Source organism: Erithacus rubecula (assembly GCF_903797595.1).
Source record: "Erithacus rubecula genome assembly, chromosome: Z".
NCBI lineage: Eukaryota > Metazoa > Chordata > Aves > Passeriformes > Muscicapidae > Erithacus > Erithacus rubecula.
Window position 1 is genome coordinate 25,132,988 of NC_136661.1, and position 26,734 is coordinate 25,159,721.

At 40.0% G+C, this 26,734-nt stretch overlaps 1 protein-coding gene across 2 annotated transcripts; it reads left to right on the top strand.

The window, feature by feature from the left end:
* Positions 1 to 127: 127 nt before the first annotated feature.
* Positions 128 to 26,599, top strand: KIF24 (kinesin family member 24). Of its 2 annotated transcripts, XM_079329914.1 has the most exons (15): positions 128 to 251; positions 2,287 to 2,365; positions 4,017 to 4,175; positions 5,695 to 6,322; positions 9,522 to 9,711; positions 10,967 to 11,064; positions 12,307 to 12,522; positions 13,602 to 13,689; positions 15,589 to 15,710; positions 17,216 to 17,321; positions 19,109 to 19,180; positions 19,834 to 19,943; positions 20,836 to 23,205; positions 24,117 to 24,210; positions 26,272 to 26,599. In XM_079329914.1, exons 4-15 carry the CDS (start codon positions 5,709 to 5,711, stop codon positions 26,410 to 26,412), a joined length of 4,221 nt encoding a protein of 1,406 aa, XP_079186040.1. In that variant the 5' UTR covers positions 128 to 251; positions 2,287 to 2,365; positions 4,017 to 4,175; positions 5,695 to 5,708; the 3' UTR covers positions 26,413 to 26,599. The 2 variants fall into 2 exon arrangements, with proteins under 2 accessions (XP_079186040.1, XP_079186039.1); XM_079329913.1 differs by lacking the exon at positions 4,017 to 4,175.
* Positions 26,600 to 26,734: the final 135 nt, after the last annotated feature.

Below are 26,734 nucleotides of genomic sequence, written 5' to 3' on the forward strand. Positions count from 1 at the left end.
GAAGCGGGAAAAGCGTTGTTGCCATGGAGACGCGGCTTAATGGCCGCCGCCGAGCGGCGGCGCGGCCGGTGAGTGAGGGGATGCCAGCTCTGAGGGGACGGGGACAGTTGGCTCAGGGAGGGTTCTAGGGACACCGCCCTGACCGGCCCCACCGGGCTCTGGACGGGGAAAAGCCGTGGTGGGACAGCTCGGGGAAAGATGAGACATGATCCCCCCCTTCAGACACGCGGTGCAAGTCCGGACGCGTGGCGGTTTGTCTTGTTACTTTTATAATTATAAAATATTTTTAAATTAGGCATTTTATATATTTTATAGATAGCACATAATTTATATAACATGTAAAATATGTCATTGCAATTTTAAAAATATATATTGATATATTATGTGCAATATATAAAATGCTTAAGTGCTATTTAAAATATAGCTTTAGTACATTTTATATAATATACAGAAAATATGTATTTTTAATGTTCTTGTATTTTAAAAGTTAAATAAAACTTTTAAGCTAGAGAAGAAATCTTGAGGGGCGTTTGGTAGATCCTGCTGGGAGTGAAACAGGGGGTTGGTTTTCAAATAACTGGACCCTGCTGTAACTCGTGGGTGATTTTCTCGGCACGTGGTTGAATATTGGAGACTTCCAGTATTCAATATGCCAATATTGGACACTTCCCTTGGCCCTGCAGCTGCTCCTGGCAGCTGTCGGGATGGGGCCGCTTCTGAGGAGAGCACCGGGCTAAACTTAGTGTGGAGAGAGGAACTGAATGCTTCGAAATACTTTGCGGGGAAACAAAAGATTCCTCAATATTTATTTGTTTGTAAGCCAGTGCTAATAGCATTAATTAGTATGGATAGAGGAACACAATACTCTGAAATACTTTCTGGGGTAACAAAAAAAATCCCCAATTTTTAGTTGTTTGTAAGCCAGTTTTAGTGACATTAATTGTTTTAGCAGCTTCCTCAAGGTATGTCAGTGACAAAGGAAATCCCCTTTTCTTTCTTGACCTGTGTCAAGCTCCAGCTGTGAAATAACTGGAATTTAGCATTAAAACTATTCCCTCCTGTCCAGTTACTGTTGCTGTACTGAAGCTGTAAGTGTTTATCTATTGTCAGTGCTCAGCTTCAAAACAGCTAACACTTGTTCCAAGGAGCAGTGGAATGTTTAATACCCTGTTGTTTACATGCAGTGTAGAGTAATCCTATGATCTTCCAAAGGGATCTGCTGCAACGTCAACCATGGCTTCACAGATCCCTACCTGTTGCATTAAATTAACTTATGGGCTTGTTTTACTATACACATTATCTCTTGTTGTGGAGTTTGTCTGAATAAAGTGCAGCTGCAGCCTGACCCTGTTCTTCACAGGAATGCCCTAATTCCCAAGAAATGGGGTCAGAATGATTTAAAGGTAAAGCATTTTGTGTGGTGCTCTGGGAAAGCCATTCACTTCTGGAGGGTTAAATAAGATTTGGCTTTGAATCACCTTAAAAAAAAGAGCTTAATGCTCAAATGAGTAAGGAATGAAGATGGATGGGTAGTGACATGGATTAATACGTTTCCCTTTTCCCTGTTCATTCTTTGCTACTGTATTTCAAAAAATCTGCAACATCTTTCACATGAACAGAACTTGTGCTGAAGTGCTGAAGTCTTTTTTGGGGTAAAATGGTTGCAAGTAATGAGTACAGTGTGCTGCTGTAGTTGCCATCAGGAGAGGAAATACCCACCTACACATATTTACAAACTTTTAAAGCTCTTAAGTTTTATTTTTATAAAATACTTGTAGAGCATGATGGTTTACATAGAAAACAAGGTGTGTTTATGTTTTGCATGCTCATTAACATTTCTGTGCTTATCAAACACCCTTGAAAATCATGACTAATAAAATTATTTAATGATCATGCCAGGGTTTGTGATTCAGAGTGATTACCTTAGACTATATGCAGAACAAAATGTATCCTTTGCATTTGTAGGAGTGTCATGTAAGATTTCTTCACTTTATTTCCCTAATTTAAAGAATAGATAAAATGACACTTGTGTTCTCTCTCAGTGGTGACACTCAGGAAATCATCTAAATCTAAATCTAAAATTGTCACTTTAAATCATCTAAAATTGTCAGGTCAGTATGAGTGAGCTACAGTGGGATAACAGGACATGTGAGGGTTATTCAAGTGAATGGGGTGCTAAGATCTTTAATATAACAGAAGTTAATAAGGATCAAAGTATAGTGATTCAAGGGTGTTTTATTCTTAAAATAATCTATGGTGCTTTTACATAATTTATTTTATACACAGTGATTGACACCAAGTATCTTTGAAGACCTTTCCTCCACCTTGAAAAGTGCATTGAGAAGGAAAAGATCTCGTGAAAGAGGTAATTAACAATTAAAAGCATTTTAAAATGGAGAGTCAGCTGCTAGAGTGTAATTTTGTTGTTAATTAGCTTCAGGACAGAAAAATGTAACCACTCCTTTCTATTATTTACCCCTGACTTTTCTTTTTTTTTTCATCAGCTTTATGACCTTTAAAAAACTCTCTAATATTGAGGCTGAGGAAGAGTTCTCTGATGGCAAGCTGCTGTCTAATTCTGTGACTAAGCTGGTTTCTTTTATATATAATTCTAATGTTTTTTTTACAACAAGCAATTATGCATTACCAGCATCTGGAAGCCTTTTAAGATCTTTGTAAAACATCTTGGCATAAGAAACAAGTTGTAGAGAGCTTGTGTTTGCCACACAGAGGTGTCAGGTTGGGTGCACACGAAGAATTATACCTCCACACTTACCTCTTTCTCAAAATATGTTATACCAAACTATTTCAAGAAGTTCTAGTCTTTTATGTCCACCCTGTTTTCAGTGAAGCTACCCATATCTTTGTGGGAAACAAGACCTACTTTTTGATATAAAATTACCACACTGAAGAATGGTGTGTTTTTCTGCCCCAAGACACATTGTTCTCATGGGTCAACAAACAAATAACTAAGGAAATGTTGGCTGTTGCAAGACTAAAAGTCTTCTACATTTTTTTGCCAGAAGATGGCATTAACAATTTAAGATTCTTGAAAACCCCCTCTTAGTTTTCACAAAGCCAATTTATTTTGAAGAATTGTATATCTGTTAGGAAAAGCATCTTCAGACACAAAGATCTCTACAGAGTTAGATGAATTAAAGTATTCTTCCAATAAGGAGGAAAATACTCTTTTTTTTTTTTAGAGCATCAGTGATTGAAAGGTGAGAAGAGTTTCACTGGCAATTGCAGTTTTCCCTGAATTCTTTCATGTTTGAACCACCCCAAAATCTTTTAGCAATTGTCTGCTCTCAAGTTTTAAAGCAGTCAGAAATGCTGGAACCTCTTGTTATGGCAGTCCTTAATTAAAAAAAAAAAAAAAAATTAACTTGTTTAATTAATTTGTTACTCCTTTATTAGTGAATATTTTGTTTTTCTAGCTTGTGAAATTCCTGTCCCATCAATAAGGAGTTGCTGAAGTTATCCCTGAAACCACTTAGATCCAGTAAGATTTATTGTATCTGGGAAGGCAGAACTCAGGTCTCATTAAGAGGCCAGGTCTCATTAAGAAACCATTTTGTTTCCTTCACATGGCCCAGAGCCTTAGCCAATTAGCCACAGAGAGCTGCTTACATGGCTTTTGTAGGTTCTGCAGTACCTACACTGCATTTTCCTATTGCTGAGAATTCTGACTTGTCACTCCATATAATGGCAACCTGTTATTTCTAGTTATTTAAATATATTTTGGTTTTTTTAAATTAGAACCTTGACCTTCAAATCAACTATTCGCTCCTCTTGTCTGCTGTTCTTTTTTCAGAAAGTGTCTCCAGTATTTCCCTATTTATTCTTTTTTCTCTCTCCTGTGTTCACCATTATAATTTGAACAGAGGTTAACACTGAATTAGGGTCTTTGGACACTCTATATTTGATATAAGAATGTATAAAGATGTAGGTGTAATCTAGGATACAGATAGAGAGCAGACTAAATACATTTATTGGATTATTTTTGTCTTTAACAGATTCTCAACACTTTAGAGATTGGTGTCTTGGCCTTGAGTTCTAGGTGCTCCTTTCTTCAAACAGGAAATCATCAATACATCAAAAAGAAGTTTCCTATGGCAGAGCATACAGAGAGTTGCACAGCACCTGTACTGGTTTTACATTTTAAGCTACCTTATGTAAGAAAGGGAGTTTTTCCAAAATGTAATTCTTTAAATGGAGTCTCAGGTTCCCTGTGTTTCTGTATGTTAGAGAAGTTGTCAAGTAGTGAATTCTTGTGAAACCCTTGCACACATATGGCATTTAGTCTCCCTGATCTCTTGGTTTGCTGTCCTCTCTGTCAGTTTTCATTTCCCCCATCCAGGATCTAGTATCCTCAACACTGACTCTAACTTTCCATCAGGTTTCAGAGTCATGTTGCCCACACATTAAACAAATTCACTGATAAGTGATTTTTTTTGTGTTGGAGTTTGCTGTTGTTGAATCTCATAATTTTACCTAAAGCATGGCCTCTTATTTACTTTAGATTTTAGATGCACATTTTGGCCTCTGTAGTATCTTACACCATCAGCACTTTATATATTAATCTTTACAATTTTATTGTTGTTATTATTTCAACATAATGTACTGATTAATGATATGGACTCCAGATTGGCATGACCTTATATTTTTCCGTAATGTCATTTTAGAGAGCCTTGAAAATCCTCACAAAGTATCTACCCTGAGCTACAGGGAGGAAAACTTAAATAACTTGTTTTGTTGAGTCTTACTGTGACCTGCAAACATGAGTAAGAGCAGTATTTGTTAAGGTCCTAGACTGAACAAAGATACGAGAAGGCAGTGGGCAGCAGATACTTGAAGTGTTGTGTCTTATGGAACAAGTAAAAATATCTGCAGATATTAATCCATGGGGATACTGACAGCTGCACCATGCATTGCTAGTGAGACATAAGTGAAGAAGTTGGGGGATTTGGGGCATACTTTTTGGTGATTCATGTTTCTTTTTTGGGTTTCCCAAGAACGCAAGTATGACATTCCAGTGGCATATATAGATTTAGAGAAATGCTGTCTTTCTGATTTTGCAGAATTGTTGTTTGTTTTTTCTGTCAAGGAGAGTCAGAAATGCTCACAGGATTCATGACCTAAAAGAGAAGGTTGCCCAACAAAACTACAATTTTGCTATAGTTCATCTGTAAGATGAATGGTCTTAATTAGGCAGCTTGAGGTGAGGACAAGTGCAATTTTTTCCCCTCTGGTTAGTTAACCAGGGGTAGCTGAACCACATTAGACCACGTGCCTTAATATTAAATTGAGTGTCTAAAATTAGGCATTTTACATTCTATAGCTTGAGGACAGGGTTTCAGTAGCTGTGGCATTCATCAAGTAGACATCAGACGTGTAGGAACTCTGTGGCAGTGAGTAATATCACCTTGTGCATTTTTTACATGTTGTGTATTGCATATAGTTTTAAAATATAGTTTCATGGATAAAATATTTGTTTCATGTTTTAGTTTATTGTTGTTATTGCTGTTTTCTGTAGTGTTTGTCAGTCTAGTATATGATAAACTTGGAGTTACACAAGCATCTAGCCTCACTGCAAGTAATGGCATCAGGAAACATGCAGTTTCTTCATTAGTAACTTTATCAGATGTGATGTTTCGTATGATTCCAGTATTTATTTTGTTTGATTTCTTGTAGGCTCTTGGTTGAAGATGGCATCATGCCTTTATGAATGCCTTTGTGAAGCAGAACTTGAAAAATACTATTCCCACTTTGCCGCCTTTGGTCTTCAGAAAATAGATGAGCTTGCCCAGGTTTCCATGGAAGATTACACCAAACTGGGGGTCCATGACGTAAATGACCGCAAGCGTCTTTTTCAGCTCATTAGAATAATAAAAATTATGCGAGAGGAAGACATTGCAGACTTAAGCAAACAAGACTTAAAACCACGTGGCCTTTTCATTCAGCCTCAGATGACCAGGTCAGGACCCCGCAGACAGCTACGTTTCGAGTCCTTCTGTGAAGAAGATGATGGAACAGTTAGAGAGTCTGAATCTGAAGTGTATCATTCACCTGATTTCAGTGCCAATGAAGATAAGAACAGTGTAGGGGAAATGCTGGGACACATTCTACCACACGATTCCGAGCCAATCAGATTAACTAGAAGAGACCTAAATATTGCTGGAATAGGTACAAAAAATGACCTGAGCTGTCCAGCAGTTTCTGATGATATTGCTCCTCTCCTGGGGGATTCTGAAGTTCCTATTGTACAAAGAGTAACTCATATTTCAGGTTATAATTATGGACTGCCTCATTCCTGTGTCAGGTAATAATCACCTTTATTTTGCTAATACTTCAGGTTAGTCATAATTAATTATTTCTTAATTGTGGAGCAGAATCAGATTTCCTTACCTCCAGATAAGCAATCCAAGCACTACACATCAATGCAAAGTCTTACAGACAAGGGAGATATTAATAAGCATTTGCAATTCTCCAAGTCTTGTAGAAGGAATCATCTGAATTTCACCAGCTGCTACTCACCAAGGCTGTCTAAAAATAGTCTTTATTATCTTTCAGGATTTAAGGCTTTGTTTTCTTGGTATTTGAGCCAATCTTTGTCTTTCAATGGGAATATGTTTTAAAACATTATTTTTCCAAAATAGGGCATTGCTTGATGTTAAATTTGTCAAGCTTTTACTGGCAAAATGGATACAGGCTGTGATGTCTATATTTGTTTATAAAGAAATTTCTGAACTGAAGCTTTAAAAGGAAGCAGAATGAATGCAGCTGGGAAGGGTTACAGACCTGGTGGTGAGAGGGATGCCTTGCAGCTGCTCCTTAGGCATGTGATCTGTAACTTTTCCCAGTGTTTGATACTGGGAGGGCTGTGGTGATCCTGAACCCCTGGTAAATCTATCCTGGCAACATTTTTAAAGCACTAAGTATTTTTTCCTGATTCAGCTGCAGAGCATATATGCCTCTGCTCATGTAATACCAGTATCTAGCTCGTTACAATGCAGTCATGGTAGTCGAAATGCAATGAAGAGGGGTAGTTTTATGAAGTTAGGCCTAGTCTGGGAAGGCTGTGGGGAAAGACTTAGTACAGGGAAAGGTCCATGGAGTTGAGGTGTCAGTTACAGCTCCGACTGAGACTGCATGTAGCCTGGAGGGATAGGTGCTGCTGACTCAGTGGAAGAGTACTAAGGTGACATAGTTAAGTAGAGCACTTGGACTGTAAAATGCAAGACAAAGATTTATAACTCCCCTTGGCTGGAAAAAAAAATCATTCCCACCTTCTGGAGAAGTGCACCTACCTCCAGTATATATTGGGTACATTCTCTGTCTCTTCTGGAAGTTGAGCAGCTGAAAGGACAGGATTTATAATGCTGGCAAATTTAAAAATTATGCATTATTAAACCTAATGGCTCAGCTAAAGGAGTTAAAGATTTTTAATCCTGCAATAGAGTAATTTTCTTAATCATTCTCATGTTCTTTCCTTGTTTTCTTCTTTTGTATTACATTCTTCTGTACCTAGAATTATGGTTCACATAGTGGGTTTCCTGCATCCTCCTCCTGATATGCCTCAACTTAATTGTCTCTTATTTGGAAAGTTGTGCATTTCAGGCAGGCTTGGAGCAGCATGCTTACACTGAGGTTTGTGATTCCTGTTTTGTAAGTGCTTGACTGCTTTGCTGAATCAATCCATTTTCCTTTGTCACCTTGTGATTTTACCACTGTGAAGGCTTATCTAGTCTATCTATGAGAAATACATGAACATTCAGATAGCAGAAAGACAAAGAGCTCTTCTAATATGTTCAAATTTATTTTGAAATTGCCCACAGCAAATAACTTGATTTTGCAAAGACATAATGGTTCTTCTCATCTATTATTTAGTCAGATTCCTGATGATCTGTGTCATGACTTTTGTTTGATTTTTTTTCTAGTAATGAAAAATTATTTTACTAGAAAATGCAGTTTATTTTTAAAAGAGTTAGTGAGAAATATAAACTTAGGCTTCAGCATATAGAATTAACATGCATTCTATTCCCATACAAAATCTACTCAACAAAATGTGCCTCTGTACTAGAGACAATTTATTTCTTTTTTTTCATTAACAGAGTCTCTAAGTTTCACTTTTTCTTTTCTCCAAATATTGCAATCCTTCCTGCTTCAAGCTCTGAGAGCACAACAGGCTCTTGCTGCAGGTCACCAATTACACCCTCTGGCTTGAGAATGAAACTTCAGAGCCTCTGATGATTTGCTGGACAACATTTGGTGCCTAGTGATATGCATAAGCTCACACCAGTTTATGAAGCTTCTTATTTAAAGTGTCATTGCATTTCTTTTCTGATGAAAGAATTTTCCATCTAAATGCAAGGCCTGATCCTGGACTGCATAGGAAAGCTGTACTAAAATTAAAGGGACTCTAGTGACAAGTAAAGATTGCTTGTGTGTGGTCTTCAAAGACACATTTGGGATTTAAATATGCATCTCATGTGCTTGTAAGGAATCATGGAGCACAACTGCAATGATACCACAAGCCCGTGGATGTTAATGAGATGTTGAGTAACTTGTGAATTACAATTTGTTAGACAACAGATATATATGAGATGAGATGAGATATAAGAGATTTTGGCATCCAGACAGTGTGGCAGAAACACTGCTTTAGGGCAAGTTGGAGCTTGATTATTTGAAATACAAATCCAGGCTGAAAATCTTTACTGATTTGGTTGAAGACACTTGAGGAAGGGAGAGATGTAATGAATACATTTTGGTTAATTCAAGTCTATTCTATTCATGAAATGCTGTACACAGGAGGTTAATCACTGAAACATGAAATGACCTCCTGTTTTTGAGGTATCTGGGGGGGGACTAAAGTAAAATTGCCAAAAGATAAGAGCACAGATTTGTTTATGGTCTGAAACCACATAACCTTTTTATGAAAAAAGACCAAAGGAGAGAAGAGGATGAGATCAATATTTCATTTTTTTTTTGAGCCAAACAGCAACATGGTGATACTATCTCATTTGCCAGATTGAGTCATTTATTTGTAACCAGTTGGACTGTCTATAATGGGAAGAATAAAGTCCAGCATGAGAGGAAAAGCAGCTAAGTATTGTACCTTCCCCTTTTCAAGATCAATTTATACTTTTATTGTACATGATTAGGTGACAAATTATAAATGCAAATAATTTCAGCAATATTAAATTTCATTATGTTAATTTGGATATTATGCCAGCTTCCATCTCATGTTTGTGTACAACTGAAAATATGTCAGTCCAGCAACAAGTTCAGGAGTGTAGCTGTACAAACACAACTGTTCTTTTAACAAAAGTGTGCAGCAAACATTAGTCGGTTTAGAAAAAGGCATCAGAAAATGCACCATGTGAAAATGAGATGTGTTATGGAGGTTTTTGGTAAGTATTAATGACAGAAACATTCTCTGGTAAAAGTAACAAATTCAGGCATAATCTCAATTCTGTTGTAACCTGGTTTTAAAATATGGACCTCCACTGTTGTTGTAGATCCAATACTTTCGACAAAGAGACACCATGGACAGAGAGAGAAAAAATCAGAGTGTGTGTCCGAAAACGTCCTCTCTGCCAGAGGGAGGAGAGACGTGGAGAGGTTAATATAATCACAGTGAAAGATAAAGAAACCCTACTTCTCCACGAGAAGAAGGAGGCAGTTGATCTTACACAATACATTTTACAGGTAACATCCTCGGCTGGTGGTTGTGTTTATGGGCCAGTCACTTGCATGAAAGGGTAAAGCTTATTGTGTGTAGGGTTTCCATGAGGGAAAATAGAAAAGGACTGTTAGTATTTCTTACACTGAAATAGGTGGTGGGCTTTTCATTTAGCTCAGACTTGTCTATATGTGAGTTGCTTCTGATTTATGCCAGACTGTGCTAGCAAACCTGAGCCCAGAATTCTAAGATCTAGAAGTATGTCTCTTGCAGTTTTCTTTGTATGTGGCAAGATAAACCCTCTGCTACATTGCTGCAGGAGAAATGCCTGCTGATGGCTTTCCAGGGTGCTTCAGTGAGGAGTTCCCTTTCATTGTTTCACCACTGTAGGTCTGTTTCAAAGAGTCACATACACCCTCATCCCACCCTTCTTTTTTTCTCAAGTGCTTTTGAAAGTTAAGTTCCCTTTTCGTCTTTGTCTCTTAATCCCAAATACTTTGTGTTGTCATAGTTCAAATTCTCACTTGTGACTGACAGCACCAGGAGCAGAACTGATTTGTAGAGACAGCAAGCCATTCTCACTCTCCTGAGTGTTATTTTTACAATCTGGGCTTTAGGAACAGCTGTTTGGATTATCTGGTAAAAATTCAGTTGGGATCTCTCTCATGCCCAGTTCATGTCCTGCCTTTTACAGTGGGACACATGCTGCATCATTTCCACAGACCCTGCTTCTTTGAGTCTGATCTGGAGTGTGGGAAGTTTTGATTTTCTTGCCCCCTTCTGAGTTCTGACAATCTAGCTTTGCTTAGGAACAGCTTCTTTCTTCTCTGGCACAAATTTTTTTAAGAATAGAGGCAATTAATCACAACTTAGTCACAAGTGAGAACTAATTTTGAGAGAGCAAGAGTTGACTCTCGGTTCTTTTTACTCTTACAATCTGATAGTACATCTGTAGGCTGATTCATTTCATGAATACGTTTTCTTTAATTTGCTCTTCTTTTTTCCTTGTTTAAAGGCTCTGGTGTGTTATGCTTCAGACTGATGGGAGATTGAGGCATTTTTGTTTCCTTTTTTTTTTTTAACCCCTACCCTGAATCTCTTGACTAGTGTGTTCCTATATGGGTCATGCTGCATATTAAGTGTGCTAGATCACTCTCTACCTAATCCAGAGCCATATGCAGTCACTGGAAAAACTTCCATTATTTCATTTTACCTTTGGATGGAATTGGAGGGGAAGTGAAACATATTAATTCTCATGTGAAGATTATCTTTGTTTTTCAGCATGTTTTTTATTTTGATGAAGTCTTCGGGGAGACATGTACCAATCACGATGTGTATATGAAGACAGCTTACCCTCTCATTCAGCATATTTTTAGCGGGTAGGGCATCAGTGCTTACATTTGTTACATTTTGCCTTGTTGTTTTCCAATTTTATGTGTTGCCCGAATTTTCCTTTATGGTTTTCATATTTTGAAACATACCTTCATTTCAGGTTTGCCACATACCTTCTCCCTTTCAGAATATCTTTGATTGCAAGTTTGACAAAATTAAATCAAGGAATACTTTCTTCATAATTGGTGACAAATCTCAATTACGGAAGGTTAAAATTGTGCCTTTGGTGCAACAAGGAGACAGCATGGTCAGCCTAGAATAAAAAAATGTGTCCCAGTATTTCTGGGACCTCATCTTCATCTTCACTCTAACAAAGGCTCCTGTCTGGCAGAACACAGTCATCTGTAGAGAAATAATATTACCTCTTTCCTGAAACTATTGAGATATATTTTTGCATGCATTTTTACAGTTCATGTGGTAATAGAAATGATGAATAATGATTTTATTTATTTATATTTGCTTATATGTTTAATTATAATTACATATTTCCTGATTAATAGGAAATTGTTGGTGGCTCTACATGAGACATCTTATTTCTATGCAAGGTTTTATATATACTAAATATATACTTGAATATAATTACTTTTTTGGGTTTTTGAAGGAAAAGATTACATATACGTGCTGAAAATTAAGAAAATGGAGTATTCTGTTACTGAAAATCTCCAAGTGTTATCAACAGAGACTCATGCTCTTGAGAAAAGGAAAGTGAAAAAGGAGAATGAGACTTGTACCTTGCTGTGCAATAATCACTAAAACCACAATTCACATTACAGCTAATCCAGTAATGCCACCAGAAGAGATTATGCTATTTTTTACCCAGCTTTCCCCTTACTTTTCCATCCCTCCTGCTGGCATTCTGTTTAATCTGACACTATGGTGAGGCCAATCTGCAATCTAAACTGGCAATAAATTGTTCACTGTGATTACTGCAGCCCTGCATTTTTACCCATTCCTCTGCCAGGAGTACTGAACCAGGTACAAAGTCTATTTTTGTAGGGGGGACAGGGAAAGGAAAAGAAAGGAAGAAAGCCAGCACCTTGTGCTACATCAAATCTCCATAGGGTGTACTTGGAAATCACTGTTAAGTGTTCTGCAGTTTCTCAGAGATGGTACCAGACCAAACCTCATTGCTAAGGGACCACTATAGATAGATACTAGCATTGCAGAATATTATTTAATAGATGTGAACGAATCAGGTGTGGCACTAAACACATGTTCTGTCTTCACAGAGGCAATGCAACTTGTTTTGCATATGGGCAGACTGGTGCTGGCAAGACTTACACCATGATAGGGAATCACCGGAACCCAGGACTCTACGCCCTGGCTGCCAAGGACATCTTTAGGCACCTGGAAACTTCACCATCCAGGAAAGATCTTGTTGTTCTGATCAGTTTTTATGAGATCTACTGTGGACAGCTTTATGACCTACTAAATGAAAGGAAAAGGTATTTAAGTAAAAACGTGGTTTACTTTATGCCTGTGGTTGTGAATCAGTGGGTTACAGTTTGGGAATCAGTTACTGTTTCCATGTGATTACATTTAACATACTAGCAAATGTTAGCTATTCAGTTAGGGTTATTCATAGGAGCTGCTTGGGGGGAAGGCAAGATCTGACGGTAGATACTGCGACATTGATAGGGACTCCTGGTTTATTGTTTGAGGGAAAAATATGTACTTATGTTTGAGATACAAGCTCAGGCTCTTGCTTACACTGTAATAAGATAATAGCTCAACTTCCATAGGTAGAGAAACAAGCTTTTTGTGGCCAGAAGTTCCCGTCTTAGAATCACAAAACATTTTGAGAAGGAACCTTAAAGACCATCTTGTTCCACCCTTGCTGCCCTGGGCAGGGACAACTTCAGAGCCCCACCAAACCTGGCCTTGAACGTTTTCAGGCATGGGACATCCACAACTTCTTTGGGCAGCCCCTCATGTGTCAGCCATTGTGGAGTCCCTGTCTTTCACTGGTCAAGCATAAACTGTCTGTCCCTCCTGCTGTGCCAGTGGGACTTGGCTCTTGCCAAACCCTTCTCTGAAGATCCTGTTGATGTTCTACATGCTTGACTGTGCAGAGCCTGCTCATCTTCTCCCTGGGCACCTTTACCTGGCAGCTCAGTGACTCGGCCCAGCAAGCCTCTGGAGGGGTGATGCTGAAATATGACTCTTAAGGCTGTAGGAGCTGCTTTAAAATCCTGTGCAAGAATCCTTAGAATATGAATAGAACAAAATTTACAGTCTGATGAGGACTTAGAAGAGCCTGATACATAGTTTATGTAATTTACTTTTCTGCTTTATTATATTCTTGAATTAGCGGAAATGCACTGTTAATGTCTTTTCAGCAGTGAAATGTCGGTGGTGCTTGTAAATGAAGTACCTCTTCAGCTCTGAAAAAAATTAATGACAGCAGGGCCTCTCCCCTGTCAGCAGCCTTGATTGTTTTTTCTCAGTGTCATGGCATGGACATGTGTTTTCATTGCTGCTTTCTGAGGTTTCAGATATCTCTTTTCTCCTGTTCTCTTTTCAGACTTTTTGCAAGAGAAGATGGCAACCACGTTGTTCAGATAGTTGGACTGCGGGAAATTCAGGTGGATTGTGTGGATCATCTGTTGGAGGTAATGTTTGGGATTCGTTCCTTGCCTTCTGCAGCCTGATTTGCTGATTTGTGAGGTGTGTCACATACAGAGATTATTTACTGTGTAGCAAAGTATATGTTACTGTTTAAGGCCCTGAAATTGGCAACCCAGCAGAACACCAAGGGGCTCTATTAAAAGTGCTTTTTTCATGAAGCTGTTTGTTATGTTAGCCACATGCAAGCAGCTGATTCACAGCTGTCACTTCTGCTACCATTCCTTATGGGAAGATTCCAGAAGTTGAATAGAGTCTCATTAAGGGACCTTGAAAGCTGGATATTTTCTCCCAATGTGATATCTTGGGGTTCTATGAACTTAATTTTTCTATATAAAAGGTATGTGGTTCTGGCACAGAATATATCAATTTGAAAATTATTAGAAACAGAAACTAGAAAATACTTAAGATTGAGATATTTGTCTGAATTATGATTTAAATGCTGTTTACATGTGTGCATAATAACAGCCAAGTAAAATTAAGATCTTTAAACAGTAGTTGACGTTTGCCATGAACAAGGCTTCAGTTTTCCTTCCCTATCTGGCTGAGCTCTGAAGGACACTGGACAATTTTCTGTATTGTCCTGCAACAAGCAAGCTGATTAAATCTACTTTCTATTTAGCCCAACTTTGCATAGTTTTAATTCATTTTGGTAATGTGGTGTCAATTACAAGTGCCTGATATTGTAACTGACTCATTAAAATTGTCATGGTGTTGTCCACTTACATTCCTCTTAATTTAGTAGTCCATCTTCCCATTAACTCCAAGCTCCAGGACAAGCTGATGATGCTTCTGCAAGTTACAGTGAAAATTTGCAATATGGTTGATTTACAATTCCTTGGTATTATCCCATTCCACTTACAGAAGAGCTATTAATTACTTCATTTTTACAGATATCTTGAGGGAAAAATTATATGGTTCACAGGTTCTTTTGAACACAGAAATGTTACTGGATTGACTCAGAACTTTTGAGTATTCTGCAACAGATATATGGAAAGACCATCCCTGATTATGCACTATTTATTGATGTTGGCTTTGATTCAGAAATTAGCTGCACTTAGCACTGATATAAAGCTCAGAAGCTGCATTGGTTGGTTATGTTGCTCCTTGTGAACTGGCCACTGAAAAGCATGAATAATTCACATCTGTCAGCTGAGAATGTATTGATTTTGCTAGGCAATATTTTAATTTGTTCTTGCAACCAGAAGCATAATTAGTGACTGTTCTATGAAAGCCCTGCTGCAGTCCATGCTAGACTTTCTGCAGCACTCCTTTAAAGTTTTCAAAAAAGAATTATCCAGATTTGCACCTCGAAGGAGTCTTTGTCCTTCTGCCTTGTCTTCCTTCCTTGTTTTCTTATTTTCCTGTATTGAGTATAATTAATCTTTTAACTTTGTCCATTACTCTGGCATATTTTTTTTTTTTTTTTTAGTTTTGGAAATCTAGAAAGGTTTTGGCAGTTCATAACTTTTTGTGTGACTTTCTGGATAACTGTACTCATCTACTACAAGAGAAAGTGAAATTTTAAAAGAACACAACAAGTGGTCAATTTCATGAGTCTCTTAGTTTGTGTCTATACTACTACCAAAGTATGCCAGCAATATAAGAAAGAATTTAATTTTATAATTTGAGTATTTTGCAAATATGAGTCAGTGTGTGATGCAACAGATTCTTGCTTGCAGTGTGCTCTGTAAGGTCTGTAGTGTCACTACAAGCCATTCACAAAGCTCTGAAAGAAATATTGGAAGGGATCCAGTCTACCTCTACTGCCTTGCACCAAATTTTAAGGCCGTAATGAATCTTTCTTCACATTTCCTCATCTTAGGAGGACTAGATCTCTTTCTGAGAGATTGTGGTTTTATTTGCAATTTGCTTGGATTTTGCAGGTAATTTTGAAGGGGGGAAAAGAACGTAGCACAGGAGCTACTGGAGTCAACTCAGATTCCTCTCGGTCTCATGCCATCATCCAAATTCAAATTAAAGACACAGCCAACAGGGCATGTGGAAGGTAAGACCAGAAGCAGAAGTGCTCAGTGCTGATGTCAAGCCCAGGAGCATCCAATAGACAAAGAGGAGGTATTAGTGTACAAGTGTGAGTTTAGTTATAAGATAGGGTTAAAAGAGACTTTGACAAGTTACACAGTCTTTTTCTTTTTATAAGGAGAATGTTTTAGGCACATCTGTGAGAGCTGTCAGCAATGTTTGTACAGATTTCCAGTGAAGGAGTTTGACAATCAAATCCATCCCCTCATCTTCAGTGTTTAATTTTGCTAAAGGTAGATGCCTGCTGTGGACATACCCACATGTGAACTCATCACCTTTGATGTTGGTAGAATGAAGTTGTCACTTCTCTGCAGAGTGACCTAAATTAGGTCAGATGCATTTGCCCCTCCAAGTGTTTTGTTCTGTAATTGACTACAAAGGCAGTGTGGCATGACTAGCCCAGGTGGAGATGATGCCATGACAGATGTTTGCCTTTGGCCAGAAGAGTCAGAGTACCTCACATAAACCTCCCTGATAATTTGAGTGTGTGACTGATGCTATCTGCAGCAGACAGAAAGAGCAGTTTACTTACTCTTGTGGCATCCACTTTGTGTATTTAAAAACTAATTGTGCTTCTTCTCAGTCATCTTTTCTTCAGACTAAACAACCTCAAGAAACAGGTCTGAGGAAGAAAGTCTGTGCATCTGCATTACTGCCGAGTGTCACAAAATCCTGCTGACACAACCTTCCATTAGCTGCCACACAGGCTTCTTTCCCAGAATCTAATTTTGAACACAAGGCAAAATGGGAGAGCCACAAACACTGAAGAGAGGAAAAGACCGAACAGGCAGGCATAGAAATTAAAGTATAGAGGTTATGTAGGTGTGGCATCTGGACTGGGGGGCTTTTTTGTGTCTGAAGAGGAGGAGGAGCTGAACTGAGGAAAGGGTGCCAAGATGTGCCTCTAAAAGAAGTCAGGGCTGTTATAGAAAAATAGGAAAGACAAAGATACAGTGCAACAGTCAGTACAGCAGCTGGCACCCAGAGCTAGGAAGTGTGAAAGGGAATAATGGAGATTAGTGGAAAGAAACTGAAAGCTCAATGTATTACTTGCTACACTGAAAATTTCTGTTCCTCTTGTCCCAAATTCCTGTTTGACATGGCAGTTGTCTGTCTGTTTTACCTGGAAGAAGTCAAGAAACGTTTTTTAGTTTCTTTTAACTGTGTTTTTAGGAAACTACAAACACGGTGATTATCCAGAGAGATGCATGTGTTGCACTTTACACAGCTTATCCATTAAACTGTGGAGCATTGTCATCACATGTAACTACATTTTCTGTTATGACACTGTTCCTGCTTCTATGCTTATTTTGGTACCTCAGATATTTCCAATGGACTTCTTGTTGTTCAAAAGTAGTAATTTCTAATCACTCTTCTGATGCCACATGTTGCAGCCTGCTGATTTAATGAAAGGAAGAAGAGGGGGGAAAAAGCCCCTAAGATAAATGCAACTTTGTTTTTTTTTCCTAGGATATCATTCATTGACTTGGCTGGCAGTGAAAGGGCAGCTGATGCCAGAGACTCGGATAGACAAACGAAAATGGAAGGAGCAGAAATAAACCAAAGTCTTTTGGCTGTAAGCTACTATTATGTCTGGGAAAGGTTTTGTATTTAATTACTAACCTGTGTTTTAGGATAAACATGAACCACAGAATAATGTTAGTATGTATTCCTTGAAGAGAAGATAACCAAGGTACTGAGTATGTTCTGTTTAATTTGTCTCATGACTGAAAAACAATTTAAGAAGGAAGAGATATCCTTATGACAATTAAGTATTTTTAATCCATTCTTATTCCAGAGAGGTAAACATAGCATGGAGAATATTAGGTGTAATATAGTAAGTGTCCCATATTTTATATACAGTTTTGTCCCTTATAAAAGATACTGGCTTGGAATTGCCACGTTTGTTTCATAAAAGCACATCTGTTCCTGCCAGTTATTTTTACTGCTTAAACTCAGGCTTCTCTTTTGAATCAGAGCAGAAAAACTAGCAATTTATGTGGGGGGAGGGAGGAAGGAACAGTAAGAAATGCACTCCTAAGGCAAACTGTCTTTATAAGTGTCCACAGTCAGGCAAAGAGGACAAAGGAGCAGAGAAATGCCACCTAAGATAAAGCAGAAGTGCTTGTAAGTGTAAATGCTGCAGAAAGTTTTGCACCTCCTTTAATGCAAACAAGCAAAGCTCAGTGATGACTGGAGGCTTCTCTAAGTGAGGCTGAAGGTGATACAGGTTCCTGGTAAGAACCAGGAGTTCAGAAGTCAGTGTTCATCACTGTACCTCTTAGTGTGCTGTAAATAGGAGCTAGCTTTGGGAATGTAGATGCTCTTTTGCACAGATGCTTTTCCTGCACTGGAATATTGGTATTTGTTCTGGGAGGTAGCATGTGAAGTGAATGTGTTTTTGTACTTTGTGCTTTCTTGAGTATTTGCTGGTGAATAACTGAGTGTTTTGGGGAGTTGGGACCTCAATAGAAAAAAAGTCTAATCTTGAAGATCTTCCCCAGCCTAAATAATTCTGTGATTCCTGAGAATCCTGAGTGTAAGCCCATGAAACTCTTTTAAAAGAAACAGTAAAATCAGTGTCTGTATGTTTTTGTTATTGTATGAAACTAAGAAGATACCTGGACAGTCTACAAGTAGTAACTGAATTAAATAAAAAAGCATCTTTGGGTAAATCTTTGTAACCTGCAGCCTTTGAAACCTAGTTCTGGCCTCAATGATCATAACACTCTCTTCATACCTTTAAACCCATGATATTTGAAGTCTGCTGATGGTTTGAATATTCATGTTATTTTCAAGTGGAAGACTTTCAAATACTGCAACTATGAGAGTCAGACTAAAAAATTATGGTAGTTTGATATCTTACTTGTTACAGGTGCAGTTTTTAATAAAATGCTGTAAAAGTGAGAAATCAGTGTTATTTTCAGTGGGAGTTTGTAGAATGCAGGCAGGCTGTAAATGCTTGATGGCAGTATCACCATGACAATACTGTAATCTGCTATCTCTAGAAGAAAGAAAGTAAGAGATGTAGCTCAAAAAGCTCTGTCCTTCGGGTGCACCTGCCCTGCAAGCTGCAGCAGAGTCTGGGCTATGTCCAAACTGGCTTCAGATTAGCTAGATGTGATGGAGGGAGCAGCTCTGTGGAGCTCTGTGTGTGCTAAAGGTGTTTGCTTACCCAGCTCCTTGCATTTGGTGTAGCCCAGGAACGATCAGACAGGGCACAAATGGACCTTGCAAGGGACAACACATAGTAGGAGTCTAAGGTGACACAAGACCTGGGTAGTTTTGGTTTGATGTGGTTCAGTTCCTTGCCAGTGCATGACTGATCTGTTTTTCCCTTTTGTTTTTTCTTTCTTTTGGTAGCTGAAGGAATGCATTCGGGCATTGGATCAGGAACACACACACACTCCTTTCCGACAAAGCAAATTAACTCAGGTAAAATGAGCAGAAAGGCAAAAGCAGAGTTTTCCCTGCTGAGGACAAAAATAAGCAAAAAAGTAAATAAATAAATAGATAGATAAGTAAGTGCTTCCTCTCTTGAGGAAGAGAGGAAATGCATAGCTTTTGTAAATTTTACTTTTAAAGGTAATCACAGAATTAAAGCCAACTGCCAATTTCCTCCAGCCAACAATGGTGACTGGCATGGGAAAAAAAAAAATAAACAAGCCAAAAACTGAAACCAAACAAAGCCCCAAACACCACCTTCCATATTCATACAGAACTACCATCCATCTCCCTCCAGTCTGAAACCAATCTTGCATCTTCTATTCATTTATCCCAGTGTCCTGAGAGCTTTCATCAATATTTCTTGACTTCAGCTGCAACATCTGCTTTATTCCTCAAACCATATTGGCAGCCTTGAGGCGTCTGGAATAACGGCTTGTTTAGAGCCCTAATTAATACTTGTATTCATTTTAAACTGTAAACAAATAAAGGCAAGAAAAACTGAGACAAGAGGACTACATTTATTTAAATTAAAAAAAAAAAAGTACCCCATCTTGAATTTCTTCTGTAGATATTGCTAATTTACAGGAAGTGCAAGGGACATGAACTGCTAAGAACCCATTTTTTTTTCCTTTGAACCCTAGGTGCTAAAGGACTCTTTCATTGGCAATTCTAAGACATGTATGATAGCCAATATTTCACCAAGCCACATAGCTACAGAGCACACCCTGAACACTCTGCGATATGCTGACAGGTAGGAGGTGAAACTCAATCTTGCCATGGTGAAAATCACAGAGTAAAAAGCAATGCATGATGTTTGTCATTACATTTTTTCTCAGTTGTATTGAAAATGTTGATTTAGGCAAGAAACTGAATCTTTACCAAGCTAATAAAATAGTTACCTATTCCAACTCTTAAAGTTTTTTTGGTCTTGTAGATACTTTCTGATGACCACCTTTAGTGATGAAAATTCCACTGTATGCCTGGTAACTGCAGGATAACTGACCTCAGCAATCAAAAGTTTTGGTTTAGTTTTGTACTGTGGGTCTACTTCGAATGTGTGCAAGTCCTTTACAATCCCTCCTACAGAACAGGAGCTAAATTACAGGCTGTGCAATGCTGGTCTTAAAAGGACATGACTTAAGGGGCAAGAAGAGCAAAGGGAACAGCTGAGGGTCAGGAAGGTAGGGGAAAGGGTGATACCAGTTAATCAGCTCTTCTGCTGAGTCTGATCCAGTAACAGTGCAGCCCTGTGCACATCACCTGAATTAAGGAGCCCCACTGCAACCATTCCAAAAGTCCTTTGAGCCTTGTGGGACTCCGTGGTGTTCTGTGGAGAATACCAGCTTGTTCTGCTGCATTGTAAGGTGTGGAAATGCCACCCCTTGCACTGAAACTGAGGCCATTTCTGTGCACTTGACCCATTATGCACTGCTCAAGGAAGCACTTGAAAAGATTGGTATAGAATTTTTTAAAAGTCCAGGCATTTTGGCAGAGAGATTTTTGATACCTGTGAAGATCACAGACAGAAAACAAACCATGAATTCGATATTTAGTCTTAGTATGTGAAAGCATTGATTTATTCTGAAGATGCTGTTATTTATCTGAAGGCTTGACATCTTATAAATCCATCCTCTTTTTTACAGGGTCAAAGAGCTGAAGAAAGGGATTAGTTGTTCTACCCCTGTCACAAAAAGGCGTCGCAGAGCTAGAAATCTATCTCCAAAACGTGTCCAAAACACTTCCTCTCTGCCACCTGGGGAAAAGAGCTCTCCAAAAAAAGTTAAGCTAGGCCTTCAGCATCCCTCAGGTGTTACAAAACCAAAGGCATGTCTTGCAGCAGTCCAGCCACATGGTGTCCCTCTTACCTCTACCCCCAAGGGAATTGGCAAGGGACATGCCTACAAAGGAAATACCAGCACTCCCTGCTTCCACCACACCACCCCAGTTAAAGGAGTTCTACGGATAACACATCCCCTAAGGAAGAAAAATGATGATCTGTCTCCCCACTCTGAAAAGAGCCCCACGATGAAGGATTTCATTGCCTCAGCAGAAGAAAAGGAAAGTGACCAGCACAAGTATATGCAAAAGAGAACACCTGTCCAGTGCCTAAAAGTCCAGACCGTGCAACCTGTTCAGAAACAGCTTGCTCCTAGAGATGACAATTCTTTTGGAGACGGAAGTCTGCCCTCCGACAGCGAACAGGAATGGGGAAATACTTTTGCTAAACAGTCTGTTGAACCCTGGGCATATCTGCCTCCATTTCAGAAGGAAAGGGAAGAGCATTTACGTCTTTATCACCAGCAGTTTCAGCAGCCGCCTATTCTAAAGCAAAAATTGAACTATCAACCCCTTGAGAGGTTTTTAATGCAGTACAAGCCTGAGGAGATTCAAGTGAAACAGGAGCTGAGCCTTTCTCCAACTGAAGTGCAGAGCAAAGAGGGGATGCAGCTGGAAGATCTGGATGACAGTGATTTCAGTGAAGATTCTTTCTCACCTGTCTGTAGTCAAAAGAGCGTGAAGAGAGGAAGTACCAACAAATGCAGTCAACATTCATTTTTCCTTCATGAAAGAGAAGAAGGAACTGAAGAAGAGCAAAAAGGCCAAAAGCGACAGGATTTATTTTTTAAATATGCAATAGTCATGCAAGATCATGGATTGGATTGTAGTGAGAGTAGCCCAAAGGCAGAGGAATCCATTAAAAAGACCGGCTGCAGCAATACTCCTGCAGACTGGAGCTATGACTTAGATGTTGAATCCTCTCCAAGCAATACTGCAGAAAAACCATACTGCCTGCAGGAAGATCCTGCTTGCAGCTGGAGAAATGGCAAGGATTTCCTATCTGATCACAAAGAGTACAAGTCCAAACCCAGGTGTCCTGTTTACTCTAGTGAAGTCACTTCAATTTCAGAAAAGGATGCTTCAAACCCATATATAGCTCCTGTATTGAAATCAGGACCTCCAGAGTGCAAAGAGATTGATCTCCAGCATGAGGAGAAGGAAGAATCCCCTTTGGATAAAACAGCTGTCCTTGCAAGTGTAAAATGGAAAGCTCGAAAAAATGGAGTTAGCCACTCTGTTTCTTCCAATTGTTCCTCAGAATTCACCTCCGAGCTCCTGGCCCCTCTCCTGCTGTCCCCTCATGATGGTGAGGACACAACCAAAGCAGAGAAAGTGTCTTCCAGCCAAGAGAAGCCGGCCCATGAGAAGCAGGTGCCGGACAGCGGCGCCCAGAGCAGGTTTGAGGAGGAGGGCTGGCAGTGCACCAGGAGCAGATCCCTGACGGACAGCATGCTGGAGCTGGGGGAGCAGCCCCGCCGCGGGGGAAGGCTCTGTGCCCTGCTGGGCTCCCCCCCAGCCTCGCCCAGGCGGCTGCTGCACGCCTGCGGCCGCGTGAAGCCGTGCTGCTGCCGCCTGGGACCCGCTGCCTCCAGGCAGGGAGTCCGGCGCAGTTTGTTTGGTGGGAATGGCCCGATGGAAACATCCGCAGCTGCGTCCACAGCTGGATCCACAGCTGGATCCTTGGTCCCCAGGCTGGAGAGAGAGAGTGGGGGGCTTTGCAGTGACTCCCCCTGCAGAGAACACTTGGGAGGCAGACGGTGTGGCGCTGACGTTAATCAGCATAACAATGCTGGTAATTCAGGGAAGTCCAACTCAAGTCAAGGGCACCATGTTGAGGAAATCAATGCTCAAATACCTGAAAAGAGTTATGCAGCCCAGTCCCCATCTCGGGAGAGCAGCTTTCTGCTGCAGCCCAAACCAGGACTGAGGAATGAGGACCTCACCCATTCTGAAGACCCTTCCAAGTCATTGTTCGGTGATGAGGAATTGCTAAAAACCAAGTTAAAGCAGAGTATTTTTGCACAAGACACTTTTGCTGCAGATACAGGATTTGCAACCAAAGATAATAAGCCAATAGCAAATGCAAAGTGCCCCTCACAAATGTCCAGCAACAGCTCTCCAAGTCCTTCATCAGAGATGGAGAAATGGCAGAAGGAAGCCTTAAAAAAGGCACAGTAAGTCTTGCTCATCATGAAGTTTGTAGTGAAGCTTAGAAATTCTGGACATGTGACACATTTGCCTTTATTTGTATGTTATCCTCACATGTACTTCAAAAACCAATGGTTAATCGTTCTATTAGATAAATATAAGATTAACTTATAGTAATTACCTTAAAAATATGCAGTTCCTTGTTATTTAGTGATATTTAAAAATCTCACAGGAAGAAAATTTTTCTATTAAAGCTTCTAGGATCATGCTAGAGGAATAAATATTATAATACAAACCGTAGTTCTCAGTGATTAATTGGCTTACTATAAGCTGCAAAGTGTATAAAATATATCAAAACCTTCCATCAAGGATTTGGATACAGCTGTTCCATCAATGAAAAGAAAAACTGCAAGAGCAGCTGGGCAGTCACTGAAGGTGTAGATGTAAAGCTCCTGAGTCCTCTGAGCTGCCATTTTCATCTCCTAGGGACTGGACTGCATTCCCTTGACTAGCAAATACATTGCTGGTCAGTGAAACTTGCTCAGAGTGCAACAGCAGGACTGCATTCCTGCTCAGCCTATTTTTCACTGAAGTTACTTACAGACTCATGGTTTTAAGCCATTTCACCAATTAATTAGACAATTGTGTACCTTTTCTCCTACAGTGAACAGCACTTGTGTGCTGTCTAAGCTAAGGAAGGGCTGTGATCACTACTCTGTGAGCAGCCCACAGTCACCAGTTCATCCTGAAGCCCAAACCAGTGCAGTCCACTGTACTTCACATAGCACAGGTGTGCCCTTCCTGAATGCCAGGGACACAAGACACAGCAAGGCTTCCTCTGGGTTTTCCTCTTATTGAAGGTTTATTGAGACTAGCTGTGATTACAAGCAGTGATTACACTACAGGCTGTGTAACCAGTGTGTTTTTTGTTCATCAGGCAGATTGTAATTCGTGCTCATCAGCAGCAGCTGGATGAAATGGCATGCCTGTGCTTCAAAGAGGAGTGCTTGATAAATCAGATGTCAGCAATGGTAAGTGTTTCAGATGATGGTTTTGGTGCCTGTTGAACCTGTATAAATTAATCTTAGAGATTATTAACTTGAATAGGTGATGTGATGTTCCTTGTCAGTTCAACCCATTCTCCAAGGCCTATCTTGGGGAAAGGCCTCTCATTTTCAGTGCCTGTTGTGTCTGCCAGTCTCCACACTGGCAGGACATTGGGGAGCAGGAGATTGATGGGTCAGCCCTGGAGCCTCATCTCTGACAGGAGAGCCTTCCCTTATCTTGCATCACTGTAGCAGACAGGCCATGTGTTCCTGTGGTGGTTTAGTTCTTGCAGTCTGGGACAAGTAAGTATCACAGAACAGAGCACACCCCTCAGGCAGGGCACTGATGGCATTTGGCTCTTTCCTCTGCCTATCACACTGCAGGTGTTCCAACAACCTGGATCTTGCTTACTCCAGTGTATTGACCACTGTGGCTTCTGCCTCATGCGCTCTTGGCTTTGGTACTCAAGTGTTTCTTGGCTTGTCTTTGCTCAGATGACACAGGTGTCCTCTACACCTAAAATCTGTCACCTGCATCGCCCCACTGCTAGCTAGGCAATCCCAGATCTCTGTTTCTTCTGCATCCCAACAGATGCATGTCACAGCTATGAGAAAATACAGACTATGAACATTTTCCAGTGAGAACTCCTGTCTTTCCGGTTCCCTCACTTTCCCAGTAAAGCCAAGCTGCATTGCTGCATAGCATTTCAATTCCTGTCACAGTTCAGATCTGAAGTACAGGGACTCTTCCCTCAGACACTTTGGAGTGGAACCACCGAGTGCCTCATTCACTGTGATTTCAAGCTGCTTATGCTATTTTACAGATAATATGCAGTTCACAAAGCAGCACAGAAGACATAAACTGTAATAGTTTTGTGGCAGACAATGCAGTGAAGCAAAGCTATCTTTCATCTTCATTTTTTTAAAATCTCCTGGGATTGTTCTTCATAAGTCTGTTGATCGCTGGATACTCTCTCCCCCCCTCCATTTATTTGCCCCTTGCAGCAAGCAGTTATTTTCTGGCTAGCAAAATTTTGTCGAGCTTGCCAGGCCTCCCAGCAGTGTGTGAATAACACACCCTGTAGTTTTATTTCATAGCATGACCTTTTTTGCTTATTGAAATGTGCTTGGGCTTCATGCACAGCTTCTCTCCTTCCATTTTCAGGTGGTTTCAACTTCTCCAGCCATGAAACTTTGGCCTCAGGAGAAACTCCTGCCAAGATCAGCCACACACTTAACAAAGCAATATTTAGAGTGCTTAAGAAAAATATGCCACAGCAGCTGGGCTAGTCTTCATCACTGTCCTGATTTCCCTGCAGGACAGAGATACAGTGCCGGAGATACGGCTGGAGTACAGCCAAATAAGCTTTTGTGTGATTGATTTTCATGCCCAGCAGCTGAATTTCCCAGCCCTGGGGCTGCTGACACCTCCCAGCTTCTCAGGCACATACCTGTGTACAAAGGCACCAAACTACTCTCAGCTGGAGAGCAGAGCACATCCAAGTGCTACCCTATTAATACAAGCCCTACTTTAAAAAGGATTAAAACTCCATTTTGGTTTTAATCACAGGTGCATATGGGTTTTTATCCATGTGACCATGGAAGGTAGAGTTCCCTGGGCTGAGGGTGGATACAGTGCTGGTATTGTTCATGGCAGACCTGCAGCCATGACCCCATGACCTGATGGGAAATAAATCCCTTGCTTCTCTCAAGATAGGGCTATTATATCTGATCTGTAGTGGCCTAACTCACCATTTATATTCATAATTGATAAATCCAACATGAGAGTTGTCAGGAACAGAGTTCAGTACATGGTAAAACTGGGTGACCACTTCCACTACCAGTTTCCACTTTGAAAGCTAACCAGAGTAGAAGAGAGACAACAGCTGCTTTATACATTTTTATTTTTAAGCCACTATATGAATACTGATTTAATCTACTAGTCTACAGAATGCTTTTTTGTTCTGCTGCAGTGTTAAAAATATGCTGATTTTCTCCAACCTGCTGATACTGTTCCCTACTGTTTCCTTGTGCCTTCCTTACCAGGATTTTCAGAATTTCATGACCGTGCTGGATGAAATCTTGGTACTGAAGTTAAAGTGTGTCCAAGTGATGCGAGCCCAGCTTCAGCTCTGTTTATCCTCCCCTGGCACTGACACATCACTGCAAACACCTCCACCAGTTTAGACCTTCTTTGCTTCCACATGCACTGGAGCAGCTACAGGAAACCCCAGCTAGCACTTTGCTGCAGTTGGTGCTGCAGAGTGTGGCTGGTAGGGGATAGCTTTTGATTTGAAGTTTGTGACTAGTGTGTGTTTTATACAAGAATGCAGAGTATTCTGAGTAAATGAGAGATGACTAATTAGCACCATAAGCTTTGTATTTCATTAATAACAGTAAGACAAGTTCTGAACAGTAACAATTCAGCAGTCAAATATCTCACCAAGCAGCAGACAAGTCATGTTCACATATCATAGCAGTTTATCACATGTTAAAGGCAATTCTGTGT

Coding starts and splice junctions, on each gene's coding strand:
- KIF24 (XM_079329914.1), top strand. CDS start 5,709: ATGGCATCATGCCTTTATGAATGCCTTTGTGAAGCAGAACTTGAAAAA. Junction 17,322..19,108: donor TAAACCAAAGTCTTTTGGCT/GTAAGCTACTAT, acceptor TTCTTTTGGTAG/CTGAAGGAATGCATTCGGGC. Junction 19,944..20,835: donor ACTCTGCGATATGCTGACAG/GTAGGAGGTGAA, acceptor TCTTTTTTACAG/GGTCAAAGAGCTGAAGAAAG.